The sequence below is a fragment of the Diaporthe citri genome (genome assembly GCF_014595645.1).
Source record: "Diaporthe citri strain NFHF-8-4 chromosome Unknown scaffold_13, whole genome shotgun sequence".
In the NCBI taxonomy this organism is placed as follows: domain Eukaryota; kingdom Fungi; phylum Ascomycota; class Sordariomycetes; order Diaporthales; family Diaporthaceae; genus Diaporthe; species Diaporthe citri.
Genome location: NW_025064858.1, coordinates 151,747 through 169,326, shown reverse-complemented (window position 1 = coordinate 169,326; position 17,580 = coordinate 151,747). Strand labels below are relative to the sequence as shown.

The following is a 17,580-nucleotide window of genomic DNA, read 5'->3' as shown; positions in this document are numbered from 1 at the left end:
TGATCCCATGCCATGGGATGGATACAGAAAGACCAAAGGCGCAGCAACGTCGACAGCGGAACCGTCCGGTACGCGAACCGCCCATTCAGAGGTGATCCCATATTCACAGACGTGCAGATGTCCCCACAATCCAGGGCTGGAGTCAGACATAGCAATGTAACTATATTAAGTGGACCGACGAACATAGTGGATATTATAATACCCGGGCAGCACAATGATGCGCCATGGTTGTAAATCGCTGCTGTGGAGATCACGTATCATAACTGAGTCGAACAGATTGCTTGAGTCACGGGAGTCGTGACATCGACAAGGTTGAATCAACATCCTGAACGTGTTCCTTTTAGCGTGTCCCGTATTCTTATAGTACTGTACGCAACTTGGTAGAGTGATGATGGCTTCTCCGAACCCTTGGGACGTGTGCCTGACTCACAATCGTCCTAACAACGCTTGGCTCTTGGCCCTGGAAACCTTTCGGGCTGCTCGGGCGGCATTCAGGGGCTGATGGTTTTATCCCTTGTCTTGGACAACCAGGGTAATAGGAGGAATTGTCGATCTCAGGAATGCGTAGACGCGACGTGTCGGTTCTGTATCGACTTGGCAAATTGATAGTCACATTCTTCACTTGATACTTCCAGGAGACGTTCGACACTGTAACACCAAGCATTACTGACGGAATCAAAGTCCGTGGCAATGGAAACTCCTTACTCGATCCCAAAAACCCAAGTGGCTGTCAAGCAGGGAGAAGGAGGCCGTCTGCAAGTAACAAAGGACGCTGCTGTTCCGGAACTCGCCAATGGCCGTATACTCGTCAGGGTGAGGGCAGTGGCTCTGAATCCAACCGACTACAAACTGCCATTAAATTTCCCCAGTCCGGGCGCCACCGCCGGCACCGACTTCAGCGGAACAGTCGTTGCTCTCGGGCCAGGCATCGATCCAGCCAAATCAAGGATCAAAATCACAGATCGGGTCTGTGGCAACGTATTTGGCTCGAACCCAGCAGATCATGCGACGGGTGGTTTCGCGGAGTACGTCAGCGCCCACGTCGATTTGGTCGCTCGTATTCCGGATGAGATGACGTGGGAGGAAGCGGCCGCAGTTGGCGGTGTGGGACACAGTACTGTTGCTTTGGCATTGTGGACATCATGCATTGCTCTCAACGGAACGCCGCAGAGGCCCTACGTCGGTGACGATGCAGACCGTCACGCACTAGTCTACGGAGGTAGCACTGCCACCGGGACGATGGCAATACAGATTCTCAGGCTGTACGTTTCGCAATACACAAGTGTTGGAAAATGCATCTCTTTGCTAACCCAACTATTGATCAGTTCTGGCTATCTCCCTATCGCAATCTGCTCACCTCATAATTTCCCTCTTGCTCATTCATTCGGAGCAGTTGCAACATTCGACTACAAGTCGAAGACGTGCGGCCAGGATATCAGAGGCTACACCAGTAATGAGCTGTGGTTAGTGCTTGACTGTATCACTGACCACCTGTCGACCGAGGTTTCTTTTGCAGCACTGGGGCGTGCGGGTGGGCGCTGTGTCCATCTGGAGCATTTGGATGACGAGGGTCGGGCAATCGCGGACAAGAGGAAGGCCGTCAAGACAGAATTCCTTATGCAGTATCAAGCATTTGGCGAGCCAATCAGACTGTCTGAAAGCTATGAGCTGGAGATTAGGCCAGACAGGCGGGAGTTTGCTTGCAGATGGTATGAGTGCATGGAGGGTTTTCTCAGGGACGGATGTCTGCGACATCATCCAATCAAGGTTCTGCAAAATGGTTTGGAATCTGTGATATCGGGCCTGGATGAGATGAGGAAAGGGAATCTGCCTGCCGTGAAATTGGTCATACCTATTGGCCTCGAAACCTCCAGCTCAAGAGGGCTAGGAGCACAAGACACACGAGATCAAAGTTGAGTCTACAATAGGGCATGAAGGATATGGGGTTCTAAGTCGATGGACAACTTAAATGACTATTTATTTTCCCGCTACCAATGAGACTCGGATACCAAGCCACTCTCATGAATTCCTGGCCCGTCCTCAGCAAACGTCGAGCCCCCGGTGTCCTTGCTCTTTGCGTGTTTCACACCTGATTCATCTGGGTCTTCGACTACTATGTGTTCGGTACTTGTGAGCCCGAACTCGGTCTCGAGTTCAGTGCGCAAGGGTATCTCCCGCTCCACAAGAGCTAACAGCGTCGCGAGGGCAGCGAATGCAGCGGCGAGCCACCAGACTAGCCGAAGCGACTCGCTGAAAACATGCACAGCCTGTCTTAGTGTTGGCTGCTGCAAACCACTGACGAAAGTCTTTGTGGCGTGTTGAAAAGCCTTGCCTTGGGCCAAATCCGTTCTCACAGCATCATCAGCTATACCGGCTGCCAATGCCTCGAACCGACCATTGAAGGCTGCTGCGGGGATGGAAACCCCCCATATATTGCCAAATGATCGGATATATGCCCATGTTGCGGTCGCACTGGCCTGGTCGGCCTCTGGAACTCTAGCTTGAAAAGCAGGCAGCTGTGTGTTCAATACCATGCCTGAGCCTATAGCAGCGATGATTTGGAAGGTGACCCATAGCGCCTTGGCGGATTCCGCGCCCATTATACTCAAAAGCCCTAGACCAACGGCCATCAACGCAAAGCCAACGACGTGGAGAAGCTTGAACTTTCCATACTTCGAGAGGACAAGAGCGGCGGCGATGGCACTAGGCACGGAGACCAACAGCACCGGCAGCATCTGAACCCCGGCTTCAGCTGGAGTAAACTGCTTCACGGACTGGAAGTACAGCGGCAGGAAGAACATTGCCCAGTAGAGGAGCATGGAGTTGATAAAAGTGTTGACTCCCACGACAATTCCTGTCCGGCTCGAGAAAAGGCGCGCAGGGACAACAGGGTCCGCGGGAGAGTGTCTTTCCACCCAAACTTCAATCGGGATCAACAATGCCAATCCAATCACACCCACAACGAGAGGCGTGATAACACGAGCGTCGGACCATGCCATCAGAGTACCGGCGTAGGTCAGGGCGTAGAGAATCGCGACGGTTGCACCAATGATGACGAGGTTTCCGGCATAATCGATTCTTTGCAACCTGAGTCTGGTTGTCTCCTTCTTGGGGACTTTGACATGCAGGAACAAGAAAAAGTAAGGCCATGGCAGCGACACCGATCGGGACGGTCATCCAGAATACCCATCGCCAGCTGGAACTCTTTACGATATTACCGCCCAGGAAAGGCCCTAGGGCGGTTCCGGCCAGATAGATGATCAGGATGATGGCCATGTAGTTTCCGCGATCTCTCAAAGGCACAAGATCTGAGACAATCAGCTCTACAAGCATGTTAATTCCGCCGCTGCCGATGCCTTGGATGGCGCGGCCGGTGATTAACATAGGGCCGCTGGTGGAAGCGCCGCATATCGCGCTCCCTGCGATGAAAATCACCACGACACTAAGAGATAGAAACCGCCGGCCAACGATATTTGCCACCTGTCCAAAGAATGGTTGGAATGCGGCACTGATTGTGTGTTAGATAGTACTCGAAATGTGGCGGGGGGGGGGATTACAGAACATACCTGGTGAGGAAGAAAGCGTTGGTGACCCAGGAATAGTCTCGTCCAATATCCAACAGAGCTGCTATCGTAGGTAAAGGTGTCGATACCACTGTGTTTTCCAGCGCAGATAGCAGCGACGTCATGGAGAGCGCTGCAATAACCGCCCAGAAGCGAAAGCCCTTGGGTGCACCTTGATCAGACATTTCTCCTGGGGCTGGCTACTGCATGCACGCGAACTCCTCGTCGTTTACCTCTGCGACGCATATACCTTCTGTTTCCAAATCAAGGGATGGACTCCTTTATAAACCTTGTCGGGATCTACAGACCTCTTGATGTGTTCCGAGTCACTGCGAATGCGCACGCTGTTAGGCCAAGCACGTCCGTCGTACGGTGTCTGAATCGCGTAGTTACAATTAGGCAATTTGAACAGTCCGAGATTACGCCTGGTTTCAGCAAACCCAGGACATCGATCGTCCGGACTGTAAGGGTATGTATTGATCTCATCCCCTCAACGCATCCACTGCGTGGAGGACAAACAGCCTAGCCAGGGGGTATGTCAAGTGCTGCATCAGATTTCAAATCCATTGTCACCGAAAGAATGGCCGCGACACTCGAAAGCTTCAAGGGAAGTATTTTCTTGCGGGAGATCAGCCCAGTCTCTTTTTGCAATGGTGATTGGGAGCTACGTTCTTTTTTAGGATGGCTTGTGCTTCTGTTGTTTGTGTACGCATTACTCCGTTGCATTTACCTCCTATTCTTCCATCCGCTCGCCAAGTTTCCTGGGCCAAGGCTAGCTGCAGTCTCGAACATCTACTATGCCGCGCTATGGTAAGTTCTTGCACCAGCACGTTGGTATAATACTTAGGTAGGGACACCAGGGTCCTCTGACGCTGTAATTCATTCGCAGGTACTCCGGTCGATATCCTTGGAAGGTTGAGGATCTCTTCAAGAGATATGGTAAGAACATCTAACTGCACTCCGCCATCGCACTCACTCAAATGAGTGAATGGTTAACTTCTAGACAGGTGATGTTGTGAGAATCGCGCCGAATGAGCTAGTGTTTTGCCGTCCTCAAGCATTCCAAGGTAAGTGAGCCTCCGCAGTCACCTAGCCTCTCACAGCCATAATTTGACCTCCTGTTCTCGTATGCTTTTAGACATCCACGGAAGCGCGGTGAACAACCGCGAGACCTTTACCAAGACAAACTTTCAAGATATGGGAGTGTCTCCAGAGCCCGGTATTTCGGCTGAGAGAGACCCAGACATCCACCGCGAGGGTGCACGCAAGTTGGTCACGTCTTTCAGCTCCAGGGCGGCTCGGAGCTACGAGCCTGTGATACACGATCATGTGGACTGTTTCATTCGCAAACTGGAACATTACCGCAACGGTGGCGAAGTACTCAATGCCAGCAAGTGGTTTGACTACTTGGCTTGGGACCTAGCCGGCGATTTGACATATGGACGAGATTTTGGCCATGTCCAAAAAGGTAGGGCACCGCGCAGAACAAGGATTCCGTTTACAAAGGGGACTGACCTGCGACCATTATTCAGGTGAAGCATCTATCTTCCTTTCAACCTTCCTGAAAGTTGGGCCCTGGGGGACCGTGAACCAAATCACTCGGAAATTCCCTCTTCTGCGGCCTTTGATGTGGGTCATGATTCCTCCAAGTATCGTCTTGACCATGCCGACCCTGCTACGGCTCAACCATCAAGAAGTCAAGGCGCGCATCAATCGACGGCATGCACTCGATCATCCGGACTATATGCAGAGTCTGATACCCGTGCAAGATGGAGATCTTCCTACAGACGATTGGATCTTCGCACAGGCCGATCAGATGATGGCCGCAAGTTTCGATCCGCTCACAAATGTCCTCACGGCAAGCGTCTTTTATCTGGGAATGAATCCAGAGAAGATGGCCAGGACAGTCACCGAAATCAGGGAATCATTTGAAAAGTACGAGAATATCACTGCAGATGGGCTCCAGAATTGCAAATATCTGACGGCCGTCATCGATGAGTGCATGAGGATCCACACCAACGCTGCCTTTGGGTTGCCGCGTGTGAGCCCAGGGGCCACGGTAGACGGGCACTATGTGCCGAAAGGAGTAAGTAATTACCTACCTAGTCGTTTCATTGGCATAAGTGATGACCAGTTGGGCAAGCTGACAAGAAGGCAACAGTGCGTCGTCCAGACATCTCACTTCTCCACGACGCACGACGAGCGGTTCTTTCACCTCGCGCGGGAATTCCACCCAGAGCGCTTTCTGCCACCGTCGCATCCGCTTTACGATCAAAGGTTTCGCACAGACTGCAAAGATGCCTTTTTACCATTCTCATCAGGTAAGACACACTGCGTTATTGATGGTCACTTTTCTTTGCCCACCACAAACGATTGTTCAGGGACATATTTATGACCGTTGCCCCCGCCATATTCAGAGCTATACTAAGAACAAGTCTTGACAGGTCCTCGTGGCTGCCCTGGCCAAGCTGTGGCGTATATGCAAATGCGGATTATTCTTGCCAAATTTCTTTGGAAATTTAACCTAGAGTCAACACAGACTATAGAGTGGGAGAGTAGTTTGAGGCTCTTCGCGATCTATCTCCGGCCAGATATCTTGGTCAAACTCACATAGATTCAAAAATGGCCATGGCTGATGATGGTTCCGTTGAGGCCGTGTATCTGAACTTGGAAAAATGTTTAGCGCAGTAGAGGATGGGACGGCAAAAGCCATGAAGTGGACGGAAATTAGGTTCATCTTTGAGAAACCCAATCTTGGTCGGCCGGAAAGTTTAAACTGACCAGGAATATGACTACAAGGATTCCACTCACCCACCGTATGTTTCTAACCGAGTCATTTGACCCCCTTTCCACATTGTTTACATCCGCTGTTGAAACTTGTACAATAATAACGCTACCACCACACCTTTCTTCAGCGGGCAGAATCTCACACAAAGCATGAAATCAATTTTAATCACTGGCTGTGGCCAGGGCAGTATCGGCGCGGCGCTGGCCGTTGAATTCTCTCACCGCGGCCAGACAGTCTTTGCATCCGGCCGCTCCTTCAATGAGATCGATCCCGAAATCCTGGAAGCCAGAAAAGATGATCAGGTCCCAGGAACAATACATACGCTGGAGCTCGACGTGACCTCCCAGGTGTCCATCGACGCTGCCTTCCAGCTTGTGTCGGCGACAACCGGCTGCAGACTGGACATGCTCATCAACAACGCGGGGGTAATCAGCGTCATGCCGTTCGCGGACGAACCCGTCGAGGCGGTCAAAAAGCTGTACGATGTCAACGTCTTCGGGATATGGGCGGTCACCCAGACATTCCTGCCTCTGCTCGTGGCCTCGCGTGGTTTAGTTGCCGACCTGGGCAGCATCGACCCTGTTGCTTGCCCGCCCTACTTCTCTGCATATAGTTCCTCCAAAGCCGCTGCCGAGTGTATCAATCGGACCATCAGGCGTGAGCTTGCGCCGTTTGGGGTGCGAGTCGTGAATATCAAGTCTGGCAGCGTAGGAACACGGCTTTTCGAGAATTCTCCCCGGGTACCGCTCCCATCGGGAAGTCTATACTCTAGTCTTAGGCAGTGGATTGAAAGCCGCGCCTTCCTTGAGTTCAGTTTATCAAGACAGAGCTCAATAAGCGAGTATTCTCGGACACTTGCGGACAAGCTTCTGAGCGATCGCTATGAGCCGGTCATATGGATCGGCGGGATGAGCCTGATGACCTGGATTTATAGTCTCTTTGGCTGGGAAACTGCCATGGTAAGTCCAGACTGCCGTTAAACATTAGATGAAGTCCACTAAGACTTGCCACAGGATCAGACAATGATACAGGGCAGTAAGCTCAACGAAGTGCGGATCAGTGCATCAACTGGGAATTGAGAGGACACCCGAGAGTGGCCGGTCATACGTGTGACCGCAAGGGACCAAGGCTCTAGTGGCAAACACAAGATACCACGGGAGCTTCTGACACGTCGCTTCTCATGTATTCGACGAATTTCAGACAGGGAAATGTTGCCAGTTGCATTGACATGAGGAGGAAGATCCCGGAACGAGGAAAAACGTTTCTTGTGTTCTGAGCGGCCCAGCTCGTCAATGACACTGGCGGCTACATCACGAGCATTGTTATTATTAATCAACATATCCATCATGTCTAGGATTCTATGAGCTTCCTTCGCCGACCTGCTTCGAAGACAGATTATTTTGATACTCCGAGTATGGTAGTAAAGTCTCTCCAGTCAATCAATACAAACAGCCAATCCCGGAGCGCATCTGCAAAGGACCAGGGTGATGCAGCCTGGCCCAGAAGACAGTGTTGTCAACTTTTCCAGACCGGATCAACTACAAGCAAAATTCTTTTGCTAAAGCTTGATAATACCTCAATGAAAAGGGCACAGAATAACTTCTGCCTTATGCAAGCGTCAGGCAGAAGTTTATTCTAGTAGCAAATTAGGCTAGTTCGGCACCGTCGTGGGCAAGGCGAGTTGCTGACTATCCAGGCAGCTGTTTTTCCGAGGTACCTGGGTACCTGATTGCCCATTTATCCACAGGGTATTTGAAGACAGACGGTGCACATATCTGAAAAAGTCACCATGAAGGACTGGTACAATTAAAGGCCCTGCGTATCTGCATTTTCTACCGGGCTTTCCAAATTCAGATTGTCCATACCCACTGGCACATGCGCGAAAATTCGCCACCTACTCACCGCGATGTGCTTTGACAACCAGGCCGGCTCGCCACTCTTCAACCTCCCCGGCGAAGTCCGCGAGATCGTCTACGCATTCACCCTGAGCTTCCGCTACAGCGACTTCGAGTTCAGCAGCAGACCCTTCTACAATTTCGGCGGGGAGCCCGCCTTCTCCAGACCGCTGCCGGCCCTGATGCTGATATGCAAGCGAGCATATGCCGAGCTGCGGGCCAGGGTCCAGGAAGAAGCCGTCCTGCGGGCGTGCATGTTCGAGCACGGGAGAAGGATCGGGCTCGCTGTGCACGGGACGCTGAGGATCCCGAGGTTAAGGAGGCTTGTCTTTCACGTTGCAATGGAACACGCCAACTGGAATACCTGGGTCAAGTTCTTTGGCCATGTGTTGGAGTCCGCGGAAGGGCTCAAAGAGCTGGTGATTGACTGGGAGCCAAGGAGGTCGCCGTCGGCAACGCGGGTTGGTTTCATGGCCCAGCATGAAGATAGGATGGAAAAGAGGCTGTTCAAGGCTGTGGCGGGGGCGACGCATCTGGAAAGTCTCAGGATCCACGGTGACATCCCGGCTCATTGGGCCGAGGAGCTCGGCCGGATGCTGGGCGGGAACGTCAGGATGGTGTGTGTGAAGGAGAGGTGGTGGCTGGAGGATTGGGAAAGTGGCTGAGGGGGGACTATGTATTTGATGACGACTATTCGTCCAAGGACATGAGATGGTTGATGACATGAGACTTCGGGATTGTCTGAGGGTGCCTCGGGAACCGGGGACTTGCCCGTCTGACCTTCGCAACGAATACTTGATTGCATGTATGTATGTATGGAGATGCCAGTGCTAGGTGAATAGTGGCATCGAGGCGGGGAAGAAAAGCAACCGTCCGAGACATGCGAGCAATATCAAAATATACCCAGACACTGGACTTCCCAAGGAATCTGGGGTGGATTGTTTGATTACAGCAGCCCTGCCAAGGGTCCCACGGATGGGCGCCCTGACCAGCAGCAGGACTACGCCCGGCATGTCATCTCGAACTCGGCCGAGCACCGACAGATCAGCCCAGCCAACCTGGGACCGTGCAAAAGCCCATCCCAAGCCGCAGACTGCTACACTTGGATGACCTCCCGCCATGAGGGGTGGACACCGAGCTCGCCCTTTGGCCTGTAGGCTACCCAAGGTAGTATGTGGAACGGTCCCATTACTCTGTCCCGGATCACCCCTGCTCGTCATTGGAGTTGAGCGAACACGCCGCGAGCGCTGATCAGCAGAGATGAACGAGGGGAGGAGTCGTAGCAAGTATCTGACCAGACACTTTATTTGTGACCAGATGAATGAGTGACAGATGTCTGGGCTATGCAGAAAGTCCATGGCTCCGAGGTCAAGGTTGCGTGCATGCAGGCATGCAATAGGAGAGCCGTGATTAGCTCCAGGAGGGCGAGCTACATCAGGACAAGCCTCTCGGGCCAGATCTGGCGCCTGGTGGCCTCCACAAAGCTTATTGTATCGAGCTGTCTGAGCCAACGACAGATGGAGATGTAGCCAGGGTGCGACCCGGCTGCCGGGAAGGGTTGCACAGGGCTGATTGCACAGGCACACATAGATACCTACACTACACAGGACTCAGACTACCACGAAGTGCCCTGCTCAGGTGGATCTTGCGGGTGTGGGAGCGGAAGTGGAAGTGAAAGCGGGCGTGGGGTTGTTTACTTCAAGCTGAGGCCGAGACAGCTGGACGGGTCCCATGCCACGGCCTGTCTAGCCAGCCAGCCAGCCAGAATCACTGACTTACCGAGGAGATTGACTGGTTGGCTGGACAGGCTGTCACGATCCGAAGCAATGCTCGGTAATGACTGTATGCGTTGCAGTCACGGCGACGCTCGACCCGCTGGTCTTGCTAGGCGCAGCAGCAATTGACATGTGGCAGGGTTCGGAGAAGGAAAGTGATAAAGTACAAAGTAAAAAAATCGAGACGAGATGAAATGAGGATTCGCGGCTGCTGCCGCCCAGGGCAAATTTCAGGGTCTCAGGCCCTCTCCACCGCATTTGCCATGTACTACTGGGCTACTATATATAACGAAAGTAGTGTCCAGCACGTTCATGACGCGCTACTGTACGCCAGACGACCACGAGGTAGATACGGGGGACTAGTGCGGTTCCAATGCCCCAGACTGGATGGAGCGATGGAGTTCACTGTAGATGCGTGAGATGAAAGTGACGTGTGCGAAAAGGGGCATAATATCTAGGCGCAATGGAGCGAGCAGGAGTTGACAAATAAACCTCCAGGTCAGGCAGGGCCCAGGCTGAGAGTCCACACTATCGTCATCTCTGCAAGGTTAGGTGGGGTCATGTTAGAGCCTCTGCGGCTGCGTGTTTCCTTTTCTCTGTTCTCTGCCACCTGCCGAGCCACGCGAACCATGCACACCGCTACATACTGCCCTAATTGACCGACGGAAACGGCAGGCGGTGGGAGGCGGACACCAAGCATCGACCCCCACGTGCGGTCAACCAACAGCCAGCAACGCTTTCAGATCCAGTCAGGCCCAGCCAGGTTCCAGTCCCCCGTCAGCACCTTCCCAGCTTCCACGGCCGATCTTCACCTGCCGCGGCAGCTGCCCCTGCCACTTGGCCCTGCCGGCCTGCAGGCTTGGTCCATGGCCCTCCATGGCCCTGCCCTGTCTCCTCCCCTCCCCCGTCTCCTCCCCCGTCCGTCCCCTGTCCTCATTTGATTGCTCCGTTAATTTTGGCACCACTGCGAAACCGCCTTGATGACGTGCCGTCTCGGCTAAATTTCTTTCTCGGCGTACGTGCAGTGCGCCGTGCTGCAGTTGGGTCAATCTCAAGCCAGTCAAGCAAGTGCGTGCGGTGCAACAGTTCCCGCGCCTTCCCAGTCAGCCAGTGAGTGCCGGCCCTGTCCTTTTCCTTTGACCAGGCCAACCCAGGGCCAACCAGACCCCGGCTCCAAAACCTGTCGGCTCTATCCAATTTTCTCCTGAAGGAGACAGACGACAGATCCCAATCTCCTTTTTGGGCCCATCTTCTGGACCCCTCGACCTCGACCTCGACACCTCAGCCTCGACTCGTCCACCACCAACGCCCTCCTCCAATATCGTCATCAATTTGCTCGTCTCCATAGGCGTTCAAGTTTTTTTTTTCTTTATTCTTTGTGTCCCTACTTTACCTCTCTCTCCCTTTAATCCTCTCGCCTCTCCTCCACACACCCCCTTCCCCCCTCCAGCTCATCACCCACGAGCCAGCGGCACCACTGCTCGACCCTGTCCTTCGTTCACCTGGTGTTTGGTTTCGTACCACTGACGAAACCTATTCCCTCCCATACAACGACTCGGATCGATCTAGTCTCGTCTCGTCTCGACCGAAAACCCCCCCAAGTTGCTTGCACCATGTCTGCAACAAAGGAAAACCAGCGGGACTCGGGCGAGGAGGACAGGAAGCTCGAGGGCGGTGTCCTCCGACAGGACCCTGCTCCTCCTGCGCCCAAGGCCAGCGGCCTTCACCCGGCCGTCTACATCGCGTACGTGTGCCCCTCCGAGAGTCCAGCATGCACTTCAACCGACAGAGCCCCGCTCCCTGCATGTGGTGCTGTCGGTGGCGGCGCCGGAGTTGGCGATGATGCGCTGCATACTGTGGACTATGATACTGACTGCTTGATGCCGCTGCAGTGTCTGGATTGCCTGCAGCTCCGGTGTTATTATCTTTAACAAATGGGTTCTGGCAACCGCAAAATTCAGTGAGTCCTCCACCGCAACGTTCAGTCCTGCTTTACGAGACAACCTGTCTCATATCCTTTGCCTCCTACAAATTGCACCCGCTAACAAGACATCCTCATCGTACAGACTTCCGTAAGACCTCGATCCCCCGGGTCCACGAGACCAGCAGCTCGCCTCCGAGACCAAAAGACACTCAATTGACATGACTGTGTGACAGCACTCTTCCTGACGACATGGCACATGGTCTTCGCTACCACCATGACCCAGATCATGGCTAAGTGCACCTCGACGCTCGACTCTCGGCACAAGGTCCCCATGACCACCCAGACCTACATGTGAGTTGTGTCCAGGCCCGCGCCGTTGGCACTGTCGAAGGCAGCGGGCGCGAAACAACCGTCCACGGATTCGATGCTAATGCTGGCCACCTCCCAGGCGTGCCATTGTCCCCATCGGTATCATGTTCAGCTTGTCTTTGATTTGCGGAAACGTCGCCTACCTGTATCTCTCGGTCTCTTTCATCCAGATGCTGAAGGCCACCAACGCTGTCGTCACCCTGTTTGCCACCTGGGCTTTCGGCATTGCCCCTCCAAACATGAAGGTGCTTGGAAACGTCGGTATCATCGTCCTTGGCGTCGTTATCGCTTCCTTTGGCGAGATCAAGTTCGACCTGATCGGCTTCATTTGTACGTGATTGTGGTCTCCCGCTGGCTGGGCTGGCTTCTGTCGCCGTGGGCCTCCCGCTGACTTGTGCGTGTTTGTGTGTTGTAGACCAGTGCAGTGGTATCGTCTTCGAGGCTCTGCGTCTCGTCATGATCCAGCGCATGCTGAGCTCCGCCGAGTTCAAGATGGACCCCCTCGTTTCCCTCTACTACTACGCCCCGGCTTGTGCTGTCATCAACGGCGTGGTCACCCTTTTCGTTGAGGTTCCTCGCATGGGCATGGCCGACATCTACAGCGTCGGCATCTTCACCCTCCTTGCGAACGCCTTTGTCGCTTTCCTGCTCAACGTCTCGGTCGTCTTCCTGGTATGTGGAACCCCGGCTACTGCGTCAACCCCCCAAACGACCCACCTGGCAATACTGACCCGTGTGACCCTGTAGATTGGCAAGACCTCTGCCGTTGTCCTTACCATGTCCGGTATTCTCAAGGACATTCTTCTCGTCATCGCCTCCCTGGTCATCTTCATGGACCCTGTCACCCTCCAGCAGTACTTCGGCTACTCGATCGCCCTCGCTGGTCTCTGCTACTACAAGCTCGGTGCCGAGAAGATCCAGTCCACCTTCGTCGATGCGCGCCTCTCTCTGGCGACCATGCGACAGAACCACCCCGCTCGTGCCAAGGGTGCTGTGGGCTTCATGGTATTTGGAGCCATCCTCCTCGGCGCTTACGTTTTCTGGCCGAGCCTGCACATGCCCGCGACCGTCACGACACCACCTGCGGCTTAAACAGGCACATACAAAATACTGTCGTCTGGGGTCGCTTCTCGGGTCGGCGTTTTGATTGAGGCTGGGCTCACTCTGGGGACGATCAAATAGGAGAGAGGGCAATGATTCAATGGGAGCACATGATGGGTAAAGAGTCATTACGGAGAGCAGTTTGGGACGTTGTTCATGACTGGTATAGACTTTTCGGTTGTTTCGTGTCCAACGCCAGTGTTGGACGTACATTGATTTTACGCGGCATAGAGCTTTACTGGCTGGACGACCATACGTTGGCCTTGTGTACTTCGATTTAGACTGCATTTGCGGGTCACGTTGGCCCTTGAAAATGGCCCGGCCATCTGTAGATTATGGTAAATAAGACCACAATGTTTCCATGTCAGAGTGCCTCTGCATAGGCAGTGTGAGAACCATCCATCTCCTTTCGGCTCGGACGTGATTCTCTGGGGCTGTCTCCAGAATTCAACACCAAAGATCATGCGAAGCGCAAGTCCCGGGTAATCTTTGTCATTGCGGGTAGAATTAGGACAGAAACCCGGGTTGGCACGTGTCTTATGTACACTTCATTAAGAGTTCCATGGAAAGCTGGCGTGGAGTCTCGTGGACGCTTGTGGGTTCCAGGTTGTGCCCTCCATCGACAGACCAATGTATGTGGGTATATACACATAAATACTCATGCTCAATTCTTGCCTTGTCTAGTCCTTCTTCTTGCTAAAATTGGGCAAGCCTATCCACAGTAGCAATAAGACTCCCAGCAGCGCCAAGATGATGGGCTGGAGCACGCCGACGCCCTTGGACTGGGCGATGGCGCCAACCGCGAACGGCAGGATGGCCGCGCCCCCGCCACCAAAGGCAGCAGCGAAGCCGACGGCGCTGACGTGCAGGTGCTTCGGCAGCGACTTGGTGGCGGCGACGACGACGGCGGGGAACAGGGGGCCGAGGAAGAAGCCCTGCAGCGACACCGCGACGGCCGAGACGATAAACCGCGGGACGAGCCAGAAGAGGAGTTCGAGGCCCATGGCTGCGGGCAGATATATCTGGTGGGATTTTAGCGATGTGTAAGCGACGGGGTGCAGGAGTAAGTGGACGGGCAAGGGGGGACCACAATATTACATACCATGACGGCCAGTCTCTCTCCGAGCATCGGTGTGATGAAGCCGAGGACGACTCGCCCTACAGTGATGCCTAACCAGAACCCTGTGGCTGTCATTCCTGATGCGAATGGCTCCCCGTTGCGCACTTCAATCATGAACTTGACGATCCAGCCGCCGAGCGCCACTTCCACCCCGACATAGCACAGCAAGAAGGCCGCGCAGAGCCACGTCACGCGGGCAGCGGGCATCTTCAGGAGGGCCTCTTTCAGGCTCGAGCTCCCGGCGTTGTCTGTGGTCTTGGGGTGGGAGTCGAGGAACACCTTGCCCGTGGCCTTCCAGAAGGCCGGCACCGTGGCGGCCAGCTCGATGGCGGCGGCGCCGATCATGATGTAGTAGAAGTGGTACCACTGGAGGTCCGCCTTGGTGATCATGGAGGTCGCGATCAGAGGGGCGAAGACACCACCGGCGCCATAAAAGGCATGCATCACACCCAAGACCTCGTTCGCGTTGGCCATGTTGCCAATCCAGGCGTTCCAAGCGGCATCGCCCAGCCCGTTACCAAAGCCAGCCAGCATGTACACGACCACGAGAACGGGGTACGGCGGGTGCACGCAGGCAATGGCGTAGGCGACGATGTGGCACCCAGAGGTAAGGATCGCGACGCCTCGCTGGCCGTGCTTCTGGTGGATCTGGTTGTTGAGGAGGGCAGACAGGGTGTAGCCGACGAACGGGGAGAGAAAGATGAGAGACACGAGCGTGTACTCGAGGCGGTAGTACGTGCCCAGGTACGGGATGAGGGCGCCGTAGGCGGCGTCGTTCATGCCCATGACGAGCATGGACCAGAACGCGGCGAGGACCCGGAGCACGTGCGACCGCGACTGGTTCCATCTCTCGACGGTGTGCGACACCGTCGTCGGGGCCGGGAGCGAGGAGACGCTGTCGTGGTTGCTGGGAGGCCCGTCGTTGCTCACCCGGGGGCTGCCGTCCTTCCCAAGCGTTCTGCCTGGACGAGCAGGGCCTGTTCCGTTGTCGAAGCTCTGCTGCTCTGCCAGCGGTGGTGGCCCGCTGAGCTTGTGGACGGGGGCTTCCTGGAGCTCTACCGTCGCGGTTGAGGATCCGCCCGACATGACGTCGTCCAGCAGCGCCTTTAGGCACCTCTAAGTTCTTGAAAATATGGGGCGAGATGGCCTGGGATCCGATGCGCTGTACGCAACACAGCAGAGCGTGCCTGGTATGGACAAGGGAACTCCGTAGGCAGGCTGTATCAATGTCAGGCTGGCGTTTACAGGAAGTCTTGTCGTGTTTTCCTTGGATATATATATACCCGCAAGACGTTTTGTTGTGTTTCCCTGGGTATATAAATACCCGAGTGAAAGCATACGCACGTAGTCTTTATACTTATATGCACACAGCTTCACCGGCCCGGGCAGGTCGACTCGTGACGTTCTGGCGGTGTCGTGGAGGCGAGTTACACAGTGACGCCAGCATCATTGTGGAGCAGGAATTCTCGCTGATACTGTAACTCCTTTGGGGCAGCGCTCGAGCTCGCCTGCCAAGAGGCGGCCCAGTAAGATTCTGGCCCAGGCGATCTCTGTGGAGAAACCCTGCACGGGAAACCCGCCGCAGCGGACAGCAGTCGACTAACACTCGGAAGGCCAGGCCACTGTTCGAGGCGAGTCGCCGGCTTGAGTCGGCTAAACATCGGCAGGGCTTTGTCAACGTCGGACGGCGTATGAGCTCCTTTTCCCTCCTTTTCGGCCCGCTGTCCCCCGACCTCGACGCAGTGTGTGTAGTCATACGGACAAAGAACAGCCTGTCATCGAGAGAGTTGGGAGCAGATTCAATGCTGTGCCAGGTGTATGCGGGAGTCACGATCTCCAATGAGCTCTCCAATATTGTCGTCGGTGCTACCATGTCGATCCCTTTAGCTCTTTGGCTGCAGAGCAGTAGGTAGACTATTAGTAAGATGCGGTACTCCAAAACACTATTAAAACAAATAAACCCAATCGAGTTGGGCAACGGCAGCCTCACTGAATAATCTGCCCAAGAACATTAGCGCCGCAGGGTAGGAATAAAGGGCGGAGCGGACACTCGAGCTGACAAATAGGTCATAACTCGGTTGCGACTCACCCTACGCCGTGTGAATCATTTTCTCATCCAGCCAAGCTGGCTTGGCATTGTGACGATCCGGGAATCTTGTATCGAGACGCAGTCATCACTGCTGTCGGCGTAGACGCCCAACGCAGTCCGTCTCATCCACTGGTTGCTGATGCGTCTTTCCAGAAGACCAACACTGCCTAACGAGTTGTTATGGTCACAGACAGAAGAGGAGATTGATAGGATGGCAGAGTATGATATTTCTTCTGGCTCGGATGAAGGCATGCTTCAGTAGCTGCTCACTGGCTTCTATTCGACCCTGACCCTCATTATCTTCCCCGATGGCCTACCAGCTCAAGCCCAGAAGTGCGGTGGACATGGGCACTCCTTCTCGTGCTGCCACTGCTCATTAAAGGTTCAATTGTTCTGCATCGAATGCCCGTGTCCACTCGAAGGCACAACGAGACATTTCGGGTAGGCACCTCCTGGTCTGATCCTGACGTTCCAAACAGTCATCTCGCAGAGGCTTGCAATAATTGCATTGCAGCTCTGGATAGGTCGACGTGTTGCACCTGGCGATGATTGCCACCGCACAGCTGTGTTCCGGCTGGCCTATTCAAATCGCGGTCTCGTTCGGCTCCTCGCGATGGGCGTTTGACCTCGAAAAGGAAGAATCGAAATGGTCGCCTGCCACAGACGAACCAAAATATGATGACTCAAAAGGTTTTCCAATAGTCAGCAAAGGAAAACCGACTGCCACTTGTTGGGCACAGAAGAGAAACTGCACGAAGTGCAAACGGAGACCGACGATGATTGAAAGTTTTGCAAGCTTTGGTTTTCCCAGTCCAGAAAACAAGGAGCTCCACTCACCAAGGCATATTTTGTGTATTCACGTTTTCAGTCTTGGAGGCGCTCTTAACGGCAAACGGAGCCAGGAAGCATTCACAGAACTGAGAAACCGATTGCATTTAGCTATTTTATATGTGTCA

The 17,580-nt window shown here is 54.2% G+C and overlaps 6 protein-coding genes across 6 annotated transcripts; 4 read left to right on the top strand and 2 right to left on the bottom strand.

The window, feature by feature from the left end:
- Positions 1-690: 690 nt before the first annotated feature.
- INS49_004774 (uncharacterized protein) lies at positions 691-1,935 on the top strand (the record flags this gene model as incomplete). The annotated part of the gene is made up of 3 exons (XM_043165562.1): positions 691-1,262; positions 1,326-1,709; positions 1,929-1,935. The coding sequence occupies 3 exons, from the start codon at positions 691-693 to the stop codon at positions 1,933-1,935; spliced, it is 963 nt and encodes a 320-aa protein (XP_043017691.1).
- Positions 1,936-1,988: 53 nt separating this feature from the next.
- INS49_004773 (uncharacterized protein) lies at positions 1,989-3,748 on the bottom strand (the record flags this gene model as incomplete). The annotated part of the gene is made up of 2 exons (XM_043165561.1): positions 1,989-3,087; positions 3,567-3,748. The coding sequence occupies 2 exons, from the start codon at positions 3,746-3,748 to the stop codon at positions 1,989-1,991; spliced, it is 1,281 nt and encodes a 426-aa protein (XP_043017690.1).
- A 395-nt stretch (positions 3,749-4,143) lies between these two features.
- Positions 4,144-7,430, top strand: INS49_004772 (uncharacterized protein; the record flags this gene model as incomplete). Its single annotated transcript, XM_043165560.1, has 10 exons — positions 4,144-4,216; positions 4,340-4,373; positions 4,453-4,502; positions 4,571-4,630; positions 4,702-5,031; positions 5,096-5,649; positions 5,725-5,884; positions 6,363-6,379; positions 6,534-7,310; positions 7,365-7,430. The coding sequence occupies 10 exons, from the start codon at positions 4,144-4,146 to the stop codon at positions 7,428-7,430; spliced, it is 2,121 nt and encodes a 706-aa protein (XP_043017689.1).
- An 827-nt stretch (positions 7,431-8,257) lies between these two features.
- On the top strand, positions 8,258-8,911 carry INS49_004771 (uncharacterized protein; the record flags this gene model as incomplete). The annotated part of the gene is made up of 1 exon (XM_043165559.1): positions 8,258-8,911. One exon carries the CDS (start codon positions 8,258-8,260, stop codon positions 8,909-8,911), a length of 654 nt encoding a protein of 217 aa, XP_043017688.1.
- A 2,723-nt stretch (positions 8,912-11,634) lies between these two features.
- Positions 11,635-13,406, top strand: INS49_004770 (uncharacterized protein; the record flags this gene model as incomplete). The annotated part of the gene is made up of 7 exons (XM_043165558.1): positions 11,635-11,765; positions 11,914-11,981; positions 12,088-12,093; positions 12,179-12,296; positions 12,394-12,644; positions 12,730-12,986; positions 13,062-13,406. 7 exons carry the CDS (start codon positions 11,635-11,637, stop codon positions 13,404-13,406), a joined length of 1,176 nt encoding a protein of 391 aa, XP_043017687.1.
- Positions 13,407-14,095: 689 nt separating this feature from the next.
- Positions 14,096-15,621, bottom strand: INS49_004769 (uncharacterized protein; the record flags this gene model as incomplete). The annotated part of the gene is made up of 2 exons (XM_043165557.1): positions 14,096-14,437; positions 14,518-15,621. The coding sequence occupies 2 exons, from the start codon at positions 15,619-15,621 to the stop codon at positions 14,096-14,098; spliced, it is 1,446 nt and encodes a 481-aa protein (XP_043017686.1).
- Between the last annotated feature and the right edge of the window lie 1,959 nt (positions 15,622-17,580).